The sequence below is a fragment of the Nyctereutes procyonoides genome, unplaced genomic scaffold (genome assembly GCF_905146905.1).
Source record: "Nyctereutes procyonoides isolate TBG_1078 unplaced genomic scaffold, NYPRO_anot_genome, whole genome shotgun sequence".
In the NCBI taxonomy this organism is placed as follows: domain Eukaryota; kingdom Metazoa; phylum Chordata; class Mammalia; order Carnivora; family Canidae; genus Nyctereutes; species Nyctereutes procyonoides.
The window spans coordinates 53,601,019-53,624,385 of NW_026575146.1; the positions used below are offsets into that span (position 1 = coordinate 53,601,019).

A 23,367-nucleotide genomic window follows, 5' to 3' on the forward strand; every position below is an offset into this window, starting at 1 on the left:
CCGAGGCCGTGGATGCTGCGTGCGGAGGCGCTGCCGGTTACGTAAAGATGAGGGGCTGAGGTCGCCTCGCGCTCCTGCGAGTCGGAAGCGCCCCGCGCCCCCGCCCCCTTGGCCGCCGCGCCGCGCCGCGCCGCGCCGCGCTCGTCGTCCGAGGCCAGGGCCGGCCGCGCCGAACCTCCGCAGCCACCGCCGAGTTCGGCCGCGCCGCCGGGGCTGCCGCCGCCGCCCGCACCATGTCCGCGGCCGCCTACATGGACTTCGTGGCCGCCCAGTGTCTGGTGTCTATCTCGAACCGCGCTGCGGTGCCGGAGCACGGGGGCGCCCCGGACGCCGAGCGACTGCGACTCCCTGAGCGCGAGGTGGCCAAGGAGCACGGCGACCCGGGGGACACCTGGAAGGATTACTGCACGCTGGTCACCATCGCCAAGAGCTTGTTGGACCTGAACAAGTACCGACCCATCCAGACCCCCTCGGTGTGCAGCGACAGTCTGGAGAGTCCGGATGAGGATATGGGATCCGACAGCGACGTGACCACCGAATCTGGGTCGAGTCCTTCTCACAGCCCCGAGGAGAGACAGGATCCTGGCGGCGCGCCCAGCCCGCTCTCCCTCCTCCACCCCGGAGTGGCTGCGAAGGGGAAACACGCCTCCGAAAAGAGGCACAAGTGCCCCTACAGTGGCTGTGGGAAAGTCTATGGAAAATCCTCCCATCTCAAAGCCCATTACAGAGTGCATACAGGTTAGCGGCGGCTCCCTCCCCCCACCCCACCCCCACCCCCCACCCCCCACCCCACCCCAGCACCCCAGCCCAGCTCTGGGGTTAGTTAACCATCGGCTGGGCAGCCTTTCTGGGCGCTGAGGACACCACACTCGGCCTCAAGGGTGCCAGTATTTTGGATCAGGTGCTGCCGTTCGACTCTTTAAATGACTGAGCCGCGGAGAGACGGAGAGCTCCCGCCTCTCGCCGGGTCTCCCGTCTCCGGGAGCCGCCGAGAGCCCTAACCCGGCAGGCCGGGGAGCGGTGCCGCCCCTCCCCTCCGCTCCCCGCCCCGCCCCGCCCCCCCTCGCAGGGCTCCCGCACCCCACGGCCGTGGGGCCACCCCACCTGGGCACACGCCGGCATCGGGGAGGTCAAATGGCGTAGCTTTTATTTGATTCTCTTGTGGGATTGCAGCGAGACGCGCCCCAAACCTGGGGAGAAGCAGTTTACGGGGAGCCTTTTAGGGATGACGAAGGACTCATTTAGCCCCGTGCTTGCTACTTCTTCAGGGCTTGCCAGGGTGGTTTTAAATTTGGCCCAGAGTCCCCAGGGAGGTTTAAAATAACACTGCTTCGGGCAGCAGAGGAGTTTGATCAAGTGATGGTGGAGGGGGTTAACTTCATGACTAGTTAGCCTTTTTTTAATGAGGTTCCATAGCTGATTCCCCACCACCACCATGATTGGTGGCACCCTGCACCCTGAACAGTCAGCGAGGAGGTGTGGTCCTTGCCTGACATCCAGGCTCCCTCCTGCAAGCAGGGTCTCTCCCAGGGACACCAAAAGGCAAGGGCTGCCCCAGGGGATGTGGCCAGAAAAGACATAAGCAGGTTAACATGGGCTTTGGAGGCTTCTGGAGATTCTTGGTCAGCCTTGTGCTGGTTCTGGGTAACACACTCAGAAAAAGTTGGAAAGGGTTGGGCCATGCTATCTCCACATCTTTAGTAAAAGGTTCTGTTACAGCTGCTGTTCTGATAAGGAAGCACAGGACTTGATCTTTTCGTAGAACTTCTTTTCCCTCGATCCCACGCGATATTTAAGAGGCTGTTGGAGTTACTTAGCGAAGTACTGTCATTCTTTGGTGTAATTGTCCGTACACTCAAGATGAGGCCCTGGGCCTGTGGTTTGAGAATGATAATTGGTTGGGTTGGGTTGGTTTTGCTCTTTCAGAGGAAGGCCACGTAACTGCATGTCGGGTTTTATTTCCTTTGGACAGTGCTCCTTGTGGAGGTGGCTGCTGGCACAGGAGCAAAACTGACTTTCCTGCGTGGTTCCTGCAAAATCAGGTTCTGTTTGGGGTTGTCCTCTTAAGTTGCCATCAAACTAGCACAGTTGACAAAGTTTGTGTCTGCAAGGCTGGGGGCAGGCGGATGTGTGCCTGAACTGGGGGATGTGACCTTCAGCGTCACTCCCCCCAGGGTGAGGTAGGGGTATATTAGCCCCAGGGTGTTACTCACCAGCAGCTGTTGGGCGGGCCTGGCCTTGTCAGCCATGTTCCCGGGGGTTCACTTCACCCCGACACCCACTGCCACCTTGAGCAAAGGCACTTTCTCCTTCAGGGAGCTGCCTGCTCCGGTGGCCGGGGAGGCCTGCAGGGTTTCTGTGGGCGTGGGCGCTACCTGAGTCTTCCTGTCTTAGAAAAAAGGATTCCTGGAGACGTGACCCATTCAGCCGAGTGATTTTTTTTTTCTCGGGCATTTATAGAAATGGCTGCTTATGTGTGCGTGCATGCGTGGTGCTCTTTAATTCTCCATAAGGCAAGCCGGCCCAGCTGTTCCAGGAGAACCTTTTACACAGTCAGGAGTGGAAAACCGAGTGAAATGTTAATCCCATTTTAAATGCTACAGTCGGTCTTCTGAAACTAGGGATATGGTGATAGCAGGTGTCTTCTTTACGTTTGGGGGGCTCTGTGACACCAGGACGTGGTTGCACAAAAACCTCGTCCTCTGTAAACATTGTGGGAAGCATACTCCTACTGAACTAGGGATGTGTGAAGGATACTCCAAAGAAGAGATTTCTAGGTCTTGTGCATTTGGAAGTTGCAGCAGCTTCAAGTTGGATTGTCTTGGGAGGTAAAGCTGGGGGGCGGGGGGAGTGAGGTAAGGAGCTTCCTGGTTTTTTCCAGAAGGTGGATCCCAGCTAGCCCTTGGAATGTCTGCATTCTATGAAGCTTTTAACAGCTAAAATTCCAGCCACACCCCCCTGCTCTGTGTGGCCCTATGAGAGTCCTTCCTGCTGCTCACCCAGCTCCTGGAGCCTCTTCCAGCTGCCACTTCCACAAAACCAGTGGCTTTAGAAGTTGAGTCATTTAAACAAAATTGCATTTCATCCAGTGCAGCTACTTCCACAGTATCCTAAGAGAAAACACACTTTTGAGTTGGGTTCTCGTTTGTCCTATTGTTTCCCAGGTGGGAGAAACTTCAGCAATTTGGAATTCCAAGTTTGCAAACTAGACAGGCCTGCCGCTGGATTTGCTTCGCAAATTTGTTTGGCTTGGCCAACACAGAGTTAATAAAAATGTGGTTTAGTTACTAACATCTAGAAATCAGATGATTCGTCACAAATCCAGAGTTCTGGCTTCTCTGGAAAAATCGATCCATCTGGCAGTACTGGGCCTGAAGTCCTACCCAGCAACAATTGGCTTGAACTGATCATTCTTTACTAGACAGTGCCCTTTATTTTAATCATTTACATCATCTCTTTTGGCATGTAATTTTACTGTCCTTCTTTGTTTGACCCTCCGTTTCTTAATCCACTGGATAGGCTATTATCACTCCAACTCCTCATAGGTTCTTGTACAAAGATTAAATAATATAGGCAAAGCACCTAATAGGATTCCACGTACAGAAAGCCCTCAAGAAATTCTGCATCTTGTAGCTTGTGTGTGATAGGGTATCCTCAAAATCAGGAACCAGGATAAACTTATTTTTAAGTAGTACGTCAGTTTACGTTTTATAATACTAAGCTCAATTTGCTTTTCATTAGCCTCTGGGTCAGATGTTCCTCTCAAGTAATGTGCCTCTAAAGTTTAAGAAGCAGATGCACGGTTAATCTGAAAAATGCCATAAACACATTTGTTTTCGTTTCCAGACTTTGGGGACACATTAGAGGGCATTCGTGGTAATGTTTCGGTTTAATAATGGGACCCATTAAGAGTACTTGGCCTGAAACCATGTGGGGCATATATATATTTTTAAAGGCAAGCAGTTTTAAGATTATCCTGTCACACCTGCCCCACAGAGCCACAGCCATATCACTGCCCTCACCTGTGTGCCCGTGTGCACACAAGTCCTCTCACAGCCCCCACATCCACACCTACACACACACACACACCCATCTCAGCACATACCCCAAACTAACTCCACAAATACCCACTCACTGTGCAGACCCCCTGCCACACCCACGTCTCGCCATGAGCACTAAAAGAGTTTATCCTAAGTTTCCTGATTTTGTGGTCACCTTGAATGGCTATGTATATTGAGGAGGGTAATCTTTGGGGAAGGAAACAACAACATCCAAATTCCAGATCCAGGTCTTCAGAACCAGCTGGTGTAGACTCATGCAAGGTTGACATCTTAATGGTAGAGACCTTAGGCTTCACTTCCATGCCAAGTGCCATTTTTCTTTCTTTTTAGGACTCAAGTCAGCTCTCCCCAAGTAGTGACAGTGGGTTGAGCTTGAGGATCATGGTTATATCACTCGAGTTCTACAGAAAGGGTTTTAAAAATGACACTTTTTTTAATAGAGCATAAAGACATCCGTGTAAAATAAGGAGACACAAGAGTTGCAAAACCCCCAAGAGCAGTTGCTTCTGTTTTTCCTCATCCAGCTTGAACATTTCCCTGGGATACTTGAGAATATCTGGCAGAAGGGATCTGGAGGGCCCCTCACCGTGGAAGGTCTCCTCCAACCCTGGAAACAAGTTTTCTGGACTCTTCAAGAATGTCCCTTCAGCCAGGACATTCCTTCCCTGAGACCAGAGTTTGAAAGATTTTGCTTATGCAGGTCCCAGGCCTGCCCTGAGCCTCTTGTACTCATCTCCCTTAATTACTGCAAAAAGCTTTAGAGTCAACTGTTTGGTTCAGGAGATCGTGCCATCAGAGGTGTGAGAAAGGATCCACTTCCATTACCCGGGAGGCAGGGGTTCAGGGACAGGGCAAGGTCTCACTTTGGCCGCAGGCCCCAGGCTGGAGGCCTTAGCTCACAAGTGGCCTCCGGGCAGGCTGTTCATTAGCCCATGCCCAGTTTCTGCGACTTTCTCTTCTCTTCGTAAGTAGAAGGGAGGCCTTTGAGGAGACATTCTCTCTGCCCTGTTCTTTCCCTAGGACTCCCCAAGTGATGTGGATTATTGTATTTCATCACCTGACACGCTTCATCCAAAATAGATTTACAGCTTAGCCTGAGTGGGGTTTGCACGGGTAACTGTTTTTCTACTCCCCCGCGCCGCCCGGTTTTCTCTCCTGTAAGGAAACCCTAGTCATTTTTTTCCCCATAATCCCCCGCCCCTCACATGACATCTTAGTGCCACTGATATACTGTAGAGTGGTTTACGTATTGCTCCCCTTGAGAAGGCCACAAACCACTGTAATAGCTAAGACTTTTTTCGCCTGCCAAAGATCCAATTTTTGCCCCCTTGAGGCAGTATACACCCCAGTCCCCAGTGAGACTGTCTAGACACAATCTCATGTATCCTGTCAGGGAAAAAATGACAGTCTACATTCAAGAAGAAAGCAAAGAGCTACAGATGTCTTCTAGCTGTAGAGGATAAGAGGTTTCTAAGGATCGCAAGGATGGACTACTGAAAGGATTGCTTCTGGGTTTCAGGCAAGAGGCTAACACCCTCTCTGTTCCAAGGGAAGATGGCCCAGATGGCTGGCTGCCCCAGCCCCAGCCCACTGCTAGGATCTCACCCTGGGGATTGGGGTCTTTGGTGGTCGTGGTGGGGCAGGGGGAACCCAACAGCTCTTCATTGCCAGTCCTCAATGTAGGAAGGACCCACTGCTCCTCTTCCTCACTTCCCTGTCCTCGGACACCCTCCATCCAGCTGTCCTAGCAAAAAACAAAGTGGGGTTGCCTTAGAAAAGCTGCTGCTGCTGGCAGGGTTATTATTTCACAACAGAAGATACACACAGAGTGGAATTACAGGGTGAAAACGTCATTCCCCTAATTTCCTCCTCAGATCTTGGATGAGTGGTGAGGAAAGGGGAGGGGACGAGTGGGGCCCGGCGTCGGGAGGAGGTAGCAGAGCAAATATAGGGCTGTTTTGATGGCAACACCCCATTACCTTCAAACCTCCAAGTGAATGCTTGGATTCTGAATGTAAAGGTCAGATTTACATTCTTGTCTCAATTGTTGATGCTTATTCCAAGAGCAAATCATTCTGCAACGTCTGTGGGAAATTCCCAGCCTGAACTTCCCAGGGAGAACTATCATATGACATATTGGGAAAGTAGCTGACAGTGGTCTTCCTTAAGTTCATTGGGAAGAAAAGTGGGTGGAAGGGTTCCAGTGTTCATTCTTCTAGGAGCCTCTGAAACAACGTGGCGGGCCCTGGTTAGAGACGACTTTCCAGGCCATTGGTTTGATTTCTGAATGCCTGATGATTACCAGCATTCTTGACTTTCAAACAAACACACAAACAAACAAACAAACAAAGAAGATAAAACCAGCTTTGTCATTTTCGTTAGTCTTGACTTCCAAATTTTTCGGGTTGTTTTTTTTTCTTCTCCTCTTGGCTGTTCTCAGGCTTGGAGAAAAAGCTTGCAGCCTTCCAGGCCTCCCCCACATCCGACCCTCCCACCTGATCCTAATGTTTCTCCAGCAAGCCCAGCGCCCACTGAAGAACGTAAATTAGTGCCTAGTAATTGGTACAAAGGCACTTTCTGTTTCTATGCAACACTCGCAAAAAGGAGGGGCAATAGGAAGGGAAAAAAAAAAACCCACAGATGGTTAAAGGGAAAGAAATGGGATCCTCTGCAGTGGTCTCTGAGCAAGCCTGTCTCTCACTCCACCCCACTTTTTGTTAGGAAGCTAGTCCCAGGCCTAGGCCATGATCAGAGCACTTGGTGGCAGCAGTTGTTAGCATCAAAAGAGTAGAATTTGGAGATTGGAAGTGACCTTGAGGGGTCATCACATCCATCATTTTGCCTGTAGAAGAGGGTCTGGCCACCGTCCCAAGTATCGGGTATTGTTCGATTGAAGCATGTTTCCTTGGAGGGTTTGGAAGCAGCAGCACCGGGGTTGGGGAGGCTGGCCGGCTGCCCTGACAGCCATGTGACTTTCGGCCCAGAGCCCGATCTCCTGGGGCCTGGGTTTCTTCAGCAACACAAGAGGGCGCCCCGGACTCTATAGGGCTGTTGAAGACGCTAAAGGCCCAACCGAGGTTGGCCCACGTAGAGACCTTCCCTCACAGTGAATTCTTTGCAATTCTTTGATTTGAATTCTTTTCCCCCACCGCCTCCACCAATCTGTGGTTAACATTTTTAAAATCCTGGTTTAAAGAGCTGCTTGCTTCACATTAACCAAATTAACCAAGCGAAAGGGCAGAGGTGGAGTCAGAGGGAACCTCTGCCCTTTTATTATGGGAGCAGCACACTGTGAACCAGCCCAAGGCCAAGTGCCAGTGAGATTTCCTACTCCGCCCTTCCTGGAGCCCTCCTGAAACTTTAATACCTTTTTGGTGCATTAAGGCCAAGAGTAAACATTTGTCTTATCCTGGCCTCAAGCAGTCCCCTCAGCAAATAATAGGACTCACATTATTATTCATAGAGAATGCCTTCCCCTCTAAGGGAGTGAGGTGCATCCATTTTTTATGCGTGGGATCTTCCAAGGCATTCGTTTCCATTTGTGCTCCAAGCCAGTGTTTACCAAGGTACACTGACAGGCTTCCCTTTGAATCTGGGTTCATCGTGAGGTATGTTAGCCTCTGGAATTCTGAGATGTGAATGGACATCTGGATCTGAAATCCAAGGGTTCTAGAGCTGCAAGAACCAGCTAGCTCACTGTCCAAGCCTGGGTCCTCTGGATGTTCGAATTTTCGAATTTCTTTTTTTTTTTTAATAAAATTGAGAATGATCACAAATTTGAATAGGAGAATGGAATTCATCCCTGATTGAGCCTTTTTAAAAAGCAAGGACATTATTTACATAGATGAAAATAAAGAGAGGGGAGCTTAAGCCATGCAAAATTAATGACAAGGATTTGAAATGCAGGCAGCAGTATTTTGTATCGAACAAAGTGTGAACATTTTTCCAAGGCAAGCCTCTGTCATTTTAGAAGTGAGTGCCTCCCAGAGTTGACTGGACCCAAAGTGGGAACCAGTAGGGTAGGCAGTGGACAAAAAGCTTTGCAGACATTTCAGAACTGGAAAGCATTTTATAGATCATCTTGGTTCAAAGAGAAGGAAAAGAAGGTTTCCCCATCTCTCCCTTCCAGGGGGCCGGCTTTGATGAGGAAGAGGCAGTAGGAAGAGAGTGTAATGGGGAGACCAGCCTACTCTAAGAAGCCTGAATGCACGGCATCCCCAGGAAAGGTCTTTGCTTCAGTACGGAGAGCAATCCAAGCATGGGCTTCGGGGCCCTCAGACCTGAGCTTGTGTCCCACCCTGGCACTCTTGTATGTTGAAAACTCTCTGAGCCTCAGTTTTCTCATCTGTAAAATGGAGTTCAGTGATTCAACTGAAGTTGTTCTGAGACTTAATTCAGATAATGCATTTAAGGCATTTCAGACAGTATCCTCATTGACCAAGAATTATAATTAAAAATAATTTAAAGGTGTTGCCCAGAAGCTTTTGAGGTTCCTAGAATTTTTGTGTGCAATTCCAGAGCAATCCAGCAGCAGCTCATTCATTGAAAGAATATTGAGTGACTGTTACATGCATAGAGCTGTGCAAGATGTTGAAAGCAGGCACTGTGAACATTGTGAATAATAGTTTAATGGAAAATTATTAATATTAGCAGTAATAATAATAGAAATAGCAATAACATCCAGCATTTATTACATGCCAACTTCTAACCTAAATGGTTTATATGCATTGTCACATGTAAGCTCACAGAAGTCCATTGAGGTAGGAAAGCACTCTTATTTTATAGGAGGAATTAGACTTGGAGTCAGTTATCTTAATCCAAGTTTACTTTGGAATTTCCTAGTATCTTTCTAGCTGCCTGTAGTTCTGCATGAATTGTTATTGGTCTGAACCCCTGGGATCTCCACCAGTGGGAAAAGAGACCCCATTGTCTTGCATGCCTCTCCTGGACTTGGCCCCCAAACCATCAAACCTTAGCTCTCTGTTCTTGTGTTTTAACTCTGGCTTGTGGCTGGTTTTTATGAACCTTGGTTAGGAATGTCTACAGAATTTTTGAACTCTGACCAAACCTCTCCAATATTTTCTAAGAGCTATTCAGAAGCTACTTCCTTCCAATTGGAAAAGATACCAGTTCTGAGTGCACAGCTATATGAGTTAGGACTCTTGGTTGCAAGCAACCGAATCCAAACTTGGACCAACTCAGTAAAAAAAAAAAAAAAAAAAAGTGATTGGTTCAAATTACCAACATATCTGAGGTGGTTCTAGTTTCTGGTGTCTCTGGATTCAGATACTCAGTGTCGGGCTCTCTCTCTGGCTCAGCTCTGCCGTCCTTTGCTTTGGCTTCATTCATGGACAGGCTGTCTTTGGATGGTGGTGAGGTGGCCACCACATACCAGACTCCCAGCCTGCCGTTTCAGCAAGGAAAGAAAGTTCTTATTTCCTAATGATTCCAGCAAAAGTCGCAGGCTTCCATCTTCATTAACTGAGTTAGAATTTTGTGGCTGTCCCTGAACTCAATCACTGAGGCATGGCTAGGTCATATTGAACCTCTGGGCTTGGGGTTTGGGGGTCACTCTCCCCGCCAGAGTGGGAAAGGGGTGTTTTCCATGGGGAAACGCAAGGCGTGCTATTTATTACCCAAAAGAAGCAATGGATGCCAGACAGGCAAAACCAACAGATACCCCCTCTATCTGCCACATAGAACTATAGACAGGTTGTTCCAAAAAACAGAGGTTTGACAAAATGAGAGACAGATTATATGGTAGCTTTTCTTTTTTCTCCCCTTTGAAGAGAAAAGGCTCGGAGCTATCCCTGGAGTTTACCCTAAAAGACAGGCCACTAATGCATGTACTAAATGACCTTTGCAAAAGATAGATTATTTCAACATGAAGTTCTTGTGTTCAGGCTCATGCCTCATACCTCTTCAGTGGACATCCTGGAAGCCAGTACCCAAAGCCTCTCATGGAATGAAGTTAACAGCAACGGTGTGATAACCAGCACCATTCACTTGGTCTTGATTCCAGTTGTCTGTCCATTTTAATGCCCAGAAAAATGAATTGTGTTTACATGAATGTTTGTTACCCTGGATGTTAGTAGATAAAGAGCTCATCTTTACAAAGATGGGCTGTTTATATGACAGTTCCCGTAGGGATTCTGGAGTCTATTTGGTGTGTGTAATGCCCAACACAAACACCCTAATAAATTATCAGAGGCAAAAATTAGCTCTTAAAAATAACTTATAAAGAACACATTAAAATGACTTTAATTCCTGTGCTGCCATAATTCTACAGTAGCTTTGTATCAGTGCCATTTTAATGAAAATAAGCAGAATGACAGCCAAACAGCTGGCTCTTCATCTCTTGAGTTACAAATCATACCCGTGGCCAGCCAGAAAATGCTTGTATAGTGAGCATTATCCCTCTGAGGTGGGGGTCCCCAGCATAAAGAGACATGGGCTCTGCCCCTGTCACCTAATTTATTTCTTCTCCATGTCCCGCTTGCTTCCACATGTGAAGCACTGCCCAGGAATCCCCGTCCAGGGGGGCTGGGGGAGCCAGGTGGGGGACTGCATGGTGAAGGTTGGACACTTCAGCACTGTCAAACGTTGTGGTCTTTGGTAACAAACCCCAGGCAATAGGACTCAGTGGCTCCTTCCATGAAAGCTTGAAAAACTGTCTGACGGTGGCCCACATGGCATGTGGTCATCACAACTTTACCGTGGTGTGAGCAGTGTACAGAGGTTGAGCCCAGAAGGGAAAGGCTGGCATCGCGTGCTGGAGAAGCATCACTAGTCACTCAGAGTCACTGCGAGTGCCGCAGCCTGGCTGGCAGGTAGAGTAGGCATTTTTCTAACCAGACAGCAGTCTCATCTGTATTTTTGTCTTTTGCCCATTGCTTGATCTGTGCCAAAGGCGCCAGCTCTCCGGATGGTGGTTGCTCCTGACAGGAAGCTGTGGACGCCACATATAATTGTACCTCAGTGCACAAATGGAAAGGTTATCCTTCTGTTTGCTAAGGATGCTAAAAGTCTCAGTAGCCCTTGCAAAGTAACCCGTGTGCATTGGACACGGATTTTCCAGTCGCAACCCTGGGGTGTGCAAAGATGTAACTGTCAATAACCAGAACTGAGTTCTCAAGTGCTGCCCCTCATCGCCCCCCCCCCCCACTCTCATTTGTACTATTGGTGGAAAAACTTTTATCTTGAGTCCTATTCAGGGTCTCTCTGTCACTTATCTATTGAATTGTTGTCTTCTTTAGGTAAATATTTGCAAAATCAGGGTTCTCTTTCCTTCTTCCTTTGCCTTTCTCTGGGAGTGATCTGGTGTTTGGTAGGCAAGAAATGCACTTTTTTTTGGCATCATGGGAGGGCTGTTGATGTTACACACCATCCTTTGACCTTGATAGTGTCCCCTGGGGTGTCATGCACTAGCTTAGGTCTTGGTCCTCATGTTCTGGCATCCTCTGCTCAAGAGGACCTCTGGACCATGGCTCCAGGTGGTAGGTCCTTGCAGTCTGTGACTCGGGACCCCTGTGGCATTCTCCCAACTGTGTGCTTATGGGCTCAGGAGCACACAGTCCCTTTCCACACCCGACATTTGGAAGGGTAAGGCTGGGAGGCATGCACACAGCCCCTCCTCAGTGTGGCTGCCTGACTCTTCAGGTGCCCTGGTTTGTGTGGGGACTTCCCCGGAGGGGCCGGTGCAGGCTCCAGCCCAGGCCAGGCCACAGTGGCCACCCCCAGGACTGCCCCCACGTGTTACTAACAGCACAGTACAGAACACAGGGCACTTGTTAGGGACCTCTGTGTCTGTTCATAAACCCCACCCCTCCTGCCTCTCTCTATGGCTCAGGTCTCAGCAGCGCTGGCCAATCAAGAGATTTCAAGGACTTCAGGGTCTGCTTTCCATTTTTAAGACCCTATTTTGGAACTTAATGCTCAGCAGCACCTATTTGTTTTAAACTGTAAATGCCCTCCCTGAGCCAATCCATCAGGAAAGAAGGGCCTGGGAGTAAGAAAATGAGAGAAACGTGTGGTAGAAGGCTCTCTCTCTCCATTGAGTTAGGGCCTTTGCTCTTCTTTCACATCCAGTCTTGTCTTGTGCTCCAAGCCAAGGAAGAGTTTGAAAACCGGTTCTCATCTATGCGTGTCCTTGGACAAGTCATCGGCCATCTAAGTTGGCTTTATCTGACAGGTTTGACAGGTTTGAATTTGATGGTTATAAAAGTCACCCAAAATGCAAAGAATCTATGTTCTTAGGATAGTTTTGCCACTCAACATTTATATCCTGTTCAATTCTTAGTGGGTCCACTTATTATTTCTCTTTCCCACAAATAGCTGAGCAGAAGCAGCATAATCTGAGGTGGCAGGAAGAACGTGAGAACCAGCTAATCTAGGCCTGGACCTGGCTGTGTGGTTGTGGGGAGGGGCTCTCGACCTCTGCCAGTTTTAGAGTTGCTGTGATGGGTCCATATCCCTGAGACTTCAGGACATTTCTCTCGCTAGGTTGAGAACCCAGAGCCAAGAATCTGTTGTCCACCGTCTCTCCTTCTGAGGTCCCAGCACATGAGCTGTCTCACTAATCAGTTGAGGCTGGGGACACACAAACAATATTCAGACAGGCTTGCTCCCTAGACACCAGTGTGCTGCAGAACAAGTGCTATGTGGCAGATGTTACTGACACACACCCACTTCCCAGTTCAGAACCTAAGGAATGGGACAGGCTGCTTTCCACAGATAAACACGGGAGCCAGGAAGTAAAATCTCACATTCAAACTCTAAAATGACTCTGTTATATCAACAAATCAAATATAAAAAGAAACCCAACCGCAAGAGGGATTCTGAGAGGGGCCAAGAGCAAATGGCAATATAATGGGATGGCATTCAGGCAGGATTATTCTTTTAAAGCCTATGAAGTGCTTTTATTTTTTCAGAGCATCTGCATGTGTAGGTAGAAATATTTCTGGCAAACAGGAGACTTTTGATTTTTCTTTTGCCTTTTGACTTCTTGATTTTTGAGCTCATGGTTCACTGGAACAATTTATGCAGGGAACTGTCGAATTGTTTACTCCCAGAGATGGCCCATGTACCTCCTCTGTCAAGTGCACTGTGCTTCTGTACTTGAGGATCATGGGCATGAAAAATAGAGCAAAGGCTCACATTTTGGACCTGCATGTCAGCCTTGCAATACATGATAATGAACAATGGGATAGGGGTGCCGAAGGTCTGGGGTCAGGGCAGGTCTGTGTGAGTCTGTGTGGATGCTGGGCTTTGCACCTCTGCACATGCTTGCCCCCCTGCTTCCCAGTGAACTCACCCCCTGGTTGGGTAGCATTGCCATCACTCTGGACAGATTCCTGTCTGTCCTCCTAGGGGCCATTCTCCCTTTCCATACAGAAAAAGTAGGCGTCGGTGGGGAGATGGAGAAGTGAGAAAACAGATGAGGTATGTTCTGAAAGCTTCTCTAACAATTTGTTTGAGAAGGAAACAGAGTGATACTCTTTTCTTTGGTCTTAGATATCCGGAGTGTTATTTCTCAATAGAAAGGAAATACCTGGCCCCCCATCCTCTGTGAATATATTCTTGATCAAGAATGATCAACCCATTCATGGAAAATTTTAAACTTGAGTGCATCAGTTTCCTTTGTTTTGTATAAGACTTTTTTCTGACTGTCTCACAAAAGAAATTTGTACATGACTGTTTTTAAAAAATTAGAAAATATAGGAAAATTATAGAAAGTGTTACTCTTTATCCCCCCCAAAAAAAACACACACCTATAGATAGCTGCTGTTCATATTTTATATATATTCCTCTAGGATTTTTTCTCTCTGTAGATGTTGCACGTACATAAATATACAGTGGATTATACACTGCTCTTTTCACATCTCTGGGTATTGCTATGGTTTTTCCATTTCATTCTGTAACAATCTTAGCACCTTTGTAACAAGTACACACTATTCCACTGTTTGGATACATTACAATGTATCAAACCAGTTCTCTACTGTTAGACAATTAAGTTGTTACCAAGTTTTAGCTTTTATGAACAAAGCTGGTACCCCTATATACTTCTTTGTTCCTATCTAATTATCAAAAAATAATTCCTACAGAAATATATTGCCAGAAATCCCTACATCAATTTCAAGTTCCACCAACACAACAGAGGTCTGTTTCCTCATGGCTCCACCAATAATGGATAAACTTTTTTTTTTTTAAGTAGGCTCCGTGACCAGCACAACAGAGGTCTGTTTCCTCATGGCTCCACCAATAATGGATAAACTTTTTTTTTTTTAAGTAGGCTCCGTGACCAGCGTGGAGCCCAACATGGGGCTTGAACTCACAACCCCTTGAGATCAAGGCCTGAGCTGAGTTCAAGAATCAGATGCATAACCAATTAAGCCACCCAGGCACCCCATGTGCACTTACTTTTTAACATTTTCACCAGCTTGATAGATACTTCATTGGTGTCTTACTTGGCTTGTTTTGATTACTTGTGAGATTGAATATATATTCATATATTTATTTATTGGCCATTAGTATTTCTTTTTTTTTTTAAGATTTTATTTATTCATGAGAGACAGGCAGAGACATAGGCAGAGGGAAAAGCAGGCTCCCTGTGGGGAGCCCAGTGTACAACTCCATTGCAGGACCTTGGGACCACAACCTGAGCCAAAGGCAGGCGCTCAACCACCAAGCCACTCAGGTGCCCCATGCCAGTAGTATTTCTTATTTTATAAATTACTTATTTGCATCCTTGTCCAATTTTATTAAATTGGGTTATTAATTTTGATTTGTAAGTGTCCTTTTCATATTACAGATTTTAACCTTTTGTCTTGTGCTATATAATTTCCTTTATTAGGTTCACTGTTCTGACTCAAGTCCTTTCACTTAGGTATATTTTTACTATATAGAAGTTTAAAATTTTTTATGTATTTCAAAACTACTCTTCAAATAGGATTTTGCCTTTGGTTTCATGTTGAGACAGTCTCTCCCCATTCCAGAATTCTAAAAATAGTCACCTATATTTTCTCTCACCTCTGTGGTTTTATTTTTTACATTTATGTGTATAGCTCATTTGGAATTTATTGAAGGGAATGGTATAAGGTAGGGATCCAGATTTAATTTTTTTTTCTTTTTAACCAGATGTCTCTGCTGTTTACTGAATTTAACATTCATTTCTTCATTAATTTGAAACACCCCATCCCTACCGAGTCTTGGGTTTATTTTCAGACTTGACTGTTCCACTGAGTTGTCTTTTCTTATACTGGTCTCACACTATCTTAATTATTGCAGCTTTAATCATACATTGTAATAACTGGTATTGCAAGTGTTCACTTATTGTTGTTCTATTGCAAAATTTTCTTGGCAAGTCGAGTATATTTATTCTTCCAAATTCACTTTGGAATAATTTTGTCAAGTTCAAGAAAAAAGAATTTCTATGGTATGTGTTAATTTCATAGATGAATTTGTACAGCATTGCCACATTCACACCATTGAGACTTACCATCCGAGAACATGGGAAATATTCCATTTATTCAATTTCTTTTATATCAAGGTCTAAAGATTTTCCTCATGCAGGTCTTGAACTTTTATTGTTAGGCTCATCCTGACTGGCTATGGTTAGCATATAAGAAACCCATTACTCTTTTGTATATTTACAACTAAGAATGCATTCTTTAATTTATATTAGCTTTTTTTTTTTTTAGGCATTTCTCTAAGACTTTCCAAACAAGTCTGTATCAACTGCAGATAATTCTTATATTAACGTCCCCTTCCAATGATTTACTTCTTATTTTATTATCTAATTGTCCTCGCTAGCATTTCCTGAATAATTTTAAGTAGCTGTAGTGATGGAGACAGTGTCCATTCATGCCTTGAGCTTGACTTTAATAGGATGCTACCTTTATTTTACTATGGACCTTGCTGAGGAAAAGTGTCCAATCTGTATTTTTCTGTCTTATTAAGGAATTATTCTTCTGTTTTCCTAAAACCTTTTATTAGGGATGGATGTTGAATTTTTCAAGGGAAGATGTGTGTGTGGGGGGGTGAGGATAGGTATATTTGCCTGTTAAAAATAGAGAATCATATCAATATGATTTTCTAATATCAGATTTTCCTTTTATCTCTGGAATCCTACTTCCTTTTTTTCAATAAACAAAACCCACTATTTTTTTTTTCCTCAAGAAGCAGCCCTGATTTTGTATACTGGCAAGAAGCTGTGATTCTTTTTTTTTTTTTTTTTTTTACGATAGTCATACAGAGAGAGAGAGAGAGAGAGAGAGAGAGAGAGGCAGACACACAGGCAGAGGGAGAAGCAGGCTCCATGCACCGGGAGCCTGACGTGGGATTCGATCCCGGGTCTCCAGGATCGCGCCCTGGGCCAAAGGCAGGCGCCAAACCGCTGCGCCACCCAGGGATCCCAAGAAGCTGTGATTCTTAATTGGCATTTTTGAATTCTGTTCTGAAAAGGAGGCCTCAAGCCCTTAGATTTGTTTTACAAGATGGAGTTACTTTTGCTAGAAGCAATGGGAGGCTCAGAGTTTGTATTTGGTTAAGGTTAGCCCGTTTTAGACTCTTCCGTGGAACTGTGGGTTGGGATAGGATGGGAAAGAGAACCAGGTAGGGAAGTGGGTATGGGAGATCTGTGTTCTCAGCCTGTCTGAACTCAGGGCAGCCTGGAGGAGGTTCAGTATATCCAGGCAGCAATACCCACACTGTCGTCTTTCTCCTTCCATATGGAGAACTCACTACTTGGTATTGTCCACCAATCACCAGGTAGAGTGGAGGTTCTTTCTTAAAAGCAACGAGCCATCCTTTGTGCTGAGTAGGCAAGCGCCTAGCCAGCAGGCTTTACTCCACTTCTCTTGAACCCTTTGGAGGCCCAGAGACTTCTGGAGGCCTGACCTGTCTCTGCAAAGAAAGTCTTTTACACACCAGGTGCGGTCTTCAGTAGCCGTTTTGATCAAGTTTATTTTACACTCTGAGCCGAGTCTGTCAGCGAGAGGTGCTTAGCTGGTTGCTGAAAGGGGAGGGGAGCGGTATATAAATAATGAGAACGCAGAGGAACTTGTGCTGTTAACAGCTCTGCTCCAGTAAAGCAAGAGTTTATTGTGTCACTGCCTCTGGGTATGTTTTCCTGTAAAGGCCAGAAATAAAACACTAGTACATTCCTGTTCTTCCCCCGCCCCTCTCCCTTGGAGGATGGTAACTCTCTCATTAATGCTGAAGACAAGTTTAAAGATTCTTTAATTGGTAGTTGCTTTGCCATATGATTTGTTTGGCGTGAAGAAGGTTAACTGTTCTTCTGTGGGCCTTGGCACTGAGCTGAAAGGCCTGACTCGATTTTCTCTTGGGTACAGGATGAAAAGCCAGCCACAGCTTCTCCAAGACCTCTCTTTTCCTCCTCTGCCCACAATCTCTCATCCCATTCAGCCTTAAATTCTTCCTTCTCTACATATTTAGCCAATCCATACTTTCTTAGGTACAAAACATGTATCATTTTTTACATGCTACCTTATTGTATGTCTATTATTAACTAACATACCAAAGTAGGTGGTATGCAGACTCTTCACTGGGTTAAAGAAGTGAGTGGTTTCAAAGGCCTACAAATTTTCAGTCCACAAGAAGAATCCAGCCTTCCTGTAAACACACACATTGTTTGGCTGGCACAATGCTTTATAAAGTGTTGAATTTGAATGCCTTTGAGGGGACAAAGCACTGTCCGGTTGGCCATGGATTCCACTACAACCCATGATCTAATACAGCTGGCATTTCACCCATTTTTCATTATGTGTCTGGCTCCTGAAGACATTTGGATTTGCAAACTCTTGTATACACCAGGTAAAAGTTCAAATCCTCAGGCTGAGATCATGGGTCAGCCAACTTTCTATGCAGGACCAGGTAGCAAATCTTTTAGACTCTGTGGGCCATCCATTCTCTGTTGCAACTGCTTGACACTGCTGTTATAGTAAAAAGCAGCCATAGGTAATAATAATATATAAACAAATGAGCATGACTATGGTCCAGTAAACTTTTTTTTTAAATTATTTATTTATGATAGTCATACAGAGAGAGAGAGAGGCAGAGACAAGGCAGAGACATAGGCAGAGGGAGAAGCAGGCTCCATGCACCGGGAGCCCGACGTGGGATTCGATCCCGGGTCTCCAGGATCGTGCCCTGGGCCAAAGGCAGGCGCCAAACCGCTGCGCCACCCAGGGATCCCCTGGTCCAGTAAACTTTGTATATGGATGTGAAAATTTGAATTTCATCAAACTTTCTCCTATCCCAGAATATTATTATTATTTTGATTTTTTTCTCCCCAACGATTTGGTGAAAGCCAAAATAAGAATGGTATTTATACCATTTTTAGCTCCTGGACTTTACAAAAATAGATGGCGGGTCAGATTGGGCCTGCGGGCTGTAGTTTGCTAAACCCCTGATTTAGATCACTAATGTTTTTCCAAAGGATCCAAGAAGAATCAAAATGATCCTGGAGCTTTTACACTAGCATTTCACTTCCAGGTAGATCTTTTTTTAAATGCTCAGAAACTGTAAGGTGGAATTACACAAGTTATATGAGTCTAACAAAGGCTGCTGGTGGCTCTGATTTGCTCTGGGCTCAGTAGGTGGCCCTCTCTTCTCTGAAACAGGGATAGAGATGCTACGTCAATGGTAGCATCTGGGTTAGAAGCAAGAGAACAGTCACATGGTGACAACCATGAGGAGCAGTGAAGACAGTAGAGCCAGAAGCTAGACTGAAGGTGAATTCAGTGGGAAGGGACCCTGATTACACTTGAAACCTACATAAATCATCATAAATACTTAATGGTTCTGTACATACAGCTGATTCAGGCTGCATGGTAATTTTCCATCCACTATCTCTTCTATAAAGCCATCTTCCTAGAACAGAGGGCGTGTCTTCTTTCATTCCCAACCTGGAGCATAGCCGAGTGGTCTTCTGATCCATCTTTCCCGCAGTGGACACAGATCCACTCCAGTAAATTAACCTCCTCTCGTGACTCACTTGAAAGAAACATGTGCCAGTGAGTAAGCTAAACCACATTACCAGTCCTCCATGAAAAATCGCTCTGATGAGTTTTTGTCCTAACAAGCACTGAGAAAACACTGAGCCTTTCCTTTTCATCGCTTTTCTCACCACCAAATCACAAAGCAGGGGAGAGAAGGCTTCATCCAGTATGGAGAGAGCAGTGAGGGTTGTTCCGTTTGGCTTGCTTTGGTTTGGTTTTATAATTCATCGCTGTGTGAGTTCTAACCCTTCGTTATATTTTTTAACATAACATATTTAAGAGAATATTTCTCCCATAGACCTTTCACTGGAGTTAAGAGGACTTGGTTGCAGTGTAATTCTGGAAGAGACAGGAGTTGTCTTCCCCCAGCGATCTAGGAAACTTCTGAGCAGGCTTTCGTCATGTGAGCAACCTCAGCTGTATGTGTACACGTACACACACACACACACACACACACACACACAATTTAGGCATTTACTAAATGCTTGGTGGTATAAGTAGTACAAAAATCATTCATGATGCTGTCTTCATCCCAAGAGGCTCAACCTTATTGTGTTGTGACAACCTGCATTCCACATTTGTTCCAAGTTCTGAACCATGTAGAAAACTGTTTGATCCAGCAGAAGTTGAAGTGTGGTCTCTAAATTCCGTGTCATTGAGTTTTTTCAAAAGTGTTCAGTTTGAAGTGTGGTTTCTTCTTTAGTTTTGGGTTTTTTTTGGCCCTCTCTGAGTCTTTGAGCATCCTCTTGCCTCATTAACCCCAATACCCATCCACCTTGGGTAGGGCTTGGCATTCACGGGTTTGCTGTTGCCTTTGCTGGTATGGCTCTTCAGCCCCCTGGCTCAGTGAGGGTTCGTACCTAGACCCACGTATAACGAATCTACTAATAGAGATTTGTATTCCCCATATCAGGTTTCCCATAAGAATAAAGAGATTGTACAGGGCATGATAACCATGGCTGTGCTGAGAGAATAGCAAATAAGACCTTAGCCATGTGTGGACTGTCACAGAAATGACCGAGCTTTGGTTTTGTTCTTATGATCAGTATTTCTACATCTCTGGCACGAGGTAGGAGACACTGGAAGGAAAGGATGAATAATATGTGGATGACTCAGATGCACTGCAGTGGACAGCTCTCAGCCTTTTGAGTCTCTGGGTTCCAGGAAGGTGGGAACTGGAGTGAGAAAACATGCACTCCTCACACCTTCCAAAGGAGTGTCTGGAGAGTTCTGTGGAAGGCAGGAGCCTGTGTGCCCTGGGTCTGTAAGGCAGCAGCTTTGGGCTGTGCTTGAACAAGGTGAGAAGAAAGCAGTTAGGTGCTCACAAGAAGGGCACACAAGACTCTCTTATCATCAACAGCTCCTTCTGCCTTTCTGCTTGTGTGTGTCCTCAGCAAACATGTCCATAGGCCCTCTCCTGCCATGGCAGAGGCCCTCAGTGCTAACTCGATCATGTCTGGAGGGTGAGGCTCAGTCGCATTTTAATAAAGTGAGACATGAAGACACTATACTGACTCTGAGGAGAGGAGCCGCAAAGGAGGGGGTGCTGGAAACACCAGCAAGTGCTAAACCTGTTTCCTCATCTGTGAAATGGGCCACCTCCACAGGGTGTCCTGTGAGAATTCAGTGACAGGATGCCTTAGCTCTTACTATTTTAGAATAATGTTAATTTCTTTGTATGAGAAATATGAAAGAAACCGAGACTGCTTAGTCTGAACAGAGGTTAGAGAGAGAGAGACATGATAGCTGTCTTCAGATATTTGAAGGATTATTATGTGGCAGAGGAAACAAACTTGTTTTTTGTATAAGACAGTATGACTTGGGGTGCCTGGCTGGCTACATCAGAAGAGTATGTGACTCTTGATCTTGGGGTCTTGAGTTTGAGACCCACTTTGGGCATAGAGATTACTAAAATAATAATAATAATAATAATAATAATAATAATAATAATAATACAATATGACCTAAAATATGGCCTACACAGGAGGCACTCTGTGTGTCTCCAAAAGTGTTTGTTACTGAGATGCTCAGGAACAAGCAGGCTTTCTTTCCTGTGGCTGCTGGCTTCCCTGTCACCAGACTGGGTCAGCCAGAGGCTCGGTGGCCACAGCACTCAGGAGCTCAGGGGGAAACACCTGCTCCAGGTGACAGCCTGGCTGGACTAGCCGCCTCAGTCCTGCGGTGCCGGCGAATCCAGCAAAGGGCTAGGGCTTCCCACTCTCCGGCTTTCCCACGGAACGGATGGAACCAGCAACCCCGTAGAATAACCACCACCACCACCCCGTCCCCCCAAATAACAGTACTTTCCAAGGCTGCCAGGGATCCAGTGGGATCACATATCAGGTTCATGTGCCCGGAGAACATGATTCTCCGAACCGTCCTCACGTATTCACTGGCCGGCCAGGTGTCCCCGAGTGGGTGGCTTACAGAACAGAAACGGATTGCTCGGTGTGGGAGGCTCCAGCCCCAAGGTGAGGGAGTCAGCAGCGCTGGTTCCTTCTGGGGTCGCTCTCTGTCCCCAAATGCAGCCCCTTTCTGAGGTCCCCAGGGGGGCGGTGGGCAGGATGCCAGCACCGGGGATGCGGGCTCCGGGTCGGGTGGGGGGGTGATGGTGGCGGGTGCGGGCGGGGGGGGGGTGATGGTGGCAGGTGCGGGGGTGGGGGGTTATGGTGGCAGGTGCGGGCGGCGGGGGTGATGGTGGCAGGTGCGGGGGCGGGGGGTGATGGTGGCAGGTGCGGGGGTGGGGGGGTGATGGTGGCAGGTGCGGCGGTGGGGGGGTGATGGTGGCAGGTGCGGGCGGCCGGGGGTGATGGTGGCAGGTGCGGGCGGCGGGGGGTGATGGTGGCAGGTGCGGGGTGGGGGGGTGATGGTGGCAGGTGCGGGGGTGGGGGGTGATGGTGGCAGGTGCGGCGGTGGGGGGTGATGGTGGCAGGTGCGGCGGCGGGGGTGATGGTGGCAGGTGCGGGGGTGTGGCGGCGGGGGGTGATGGTGGCAGGTGCGGGGGTGTGGCTGCGGGGGACCAATCGGCCCCCAGGTGAGAGGGCCGTGTGCCCCCGGGCCGGGCCGGGGATGGTTGCCGCGTGCGCGACGCTGCTGTCTCACCTGCGTCCTGTCTCCCCCGCCCCCCCCGCAGGTGAGCGGCCCTTCCCCTGCACGTGGCCAGACTGCCTTAAAAAGTTCTCGCGCTCGGACGAGCTGACGCGCCACTACCGGACGCACACGGGCGAGAAGCAGTTCCGCTGCCCGCTGTGCGAGAAGCGCTTCATGAGGAGCGACCACCTCACCAAGCACGCGCGGCGCCACACCGAGTTCCACCCCAGTATGATCAAGCGCTCCAAAAAGGCGCTGGCCCACCCCTTGTGAGGGGCCGCGCCCGCCCGCCGGCCGGACTGCGCCCCGCGCCCCGCGCCCCGCGCCCCCGGCCCGGGCTCGGCCGCCCGCAGGACGCAGGACGCCCCCTCCCCGCAGCGTTTTCTAAAAAAGCACAGCGTAGCCTGGCGTCAAGGTCCGCACCTGGGCCCGCGGGGCAGCTCCCAGCGTCTCTGACTGTTGGAGGGAAGGCAAATGCTTTTCTGTTTTTTCCTTCTCTCTCTCTCTCTCTCTCTCCTTTATTTTTTCGGGGGGGGGGTTAAGGGGGGCCGGGGGGGAGGGGGGCAAAGCCCAGACTTGGGGGGGCAGAATTTTAAAGATTCAACACTGGTGTACATACGTCCGACCCGGTGAGCGGACCTGCGGCGTCACGGGGTGACGCTGGGCCCCTTTCTGCTTGCTGTCTCTCTCCAGAATTGTTTTCTTACCTTTTTCGATGTAATGACGAGTGTGCTTCGGTTTCTTTAGCAAAAACCACTCTCTTGAATCACGTTAACCTTTGAGATACAAAAAAACAAAAACAAAAACAAAAAGCAAAAACAAAAAAAAAAAACAAAACAAAAAACACGCCATAGCACAGCTGTCTTTATGCAAGCAAGAGCACATCTACTCCAGCATGATCTGTCCTCTAAAGACTTGAAAACAAAAACAAAAACCACAAAAAAAAAAAAGTTACTTATAGTCAATGGGTAAGCAGTCTGAATTTATACTAATCAAGACAAACCTCTGAAAGGTTACACTAAGTACAGAACTTTTAAACCTTGCTTTGTATGAATTGTACTATTTGAACATAAGCTGCACTTTTATTTTCTAATGCAGAGGATGAATAAGTTAAATACGTGCTTTAAGGGTAGAAGCAGACATTCTGTTTGGAACCACGTTATAATCTGCTTTTTTTTTTTATATAGTATACACAT

General features: G+C 47.2%; 1 protein-coding gene across 1 annotated transcript; it reads left to right on the forward strand.

The window, feature by feature from the left end:
* Positions 1 to 212: 212 nt before the first annotated feature.
* KLF9 (KLF transcription factor 9) lies at positions 213 to 22,694 on the forward strand. The gene is made up of 2 exons (XM_055311560.1): positions 213 to 738; positions 22,215 to 22,694. The coding sequence occupies exons 1-2, from the start codon at positions 234 to 236 to the stop codon at positions 22,442 to 22,444; spliced, it is 735 nt and encodes a 244-aa protein (XP_055167535.1). The 5' UTR covers positions 213 to 233; the 3' UTR covers positions 22,445 to 22,694.
* The last annotated feature ends 673 nt before the right edge of the window (positions 22,695 to 23,367 follow it).

Bases quoted from the DNA above. Each gene is read 5' to 3' on its own strand.
- KLF9 (XM_055311560.1), top strand. From the start codon at position 234: ATGTCCGCGGCCGCCTACATGGACTTCGTGGCCGCCCAGTGTCTGGTG. The intron at 739-22,214 runs GTTAGCGGCGGC...CCCCCCCCGCAG, and splicing joins CCATTACAGAGTGCATACAG to GTGAGCGGCCCTTCCCCTGC.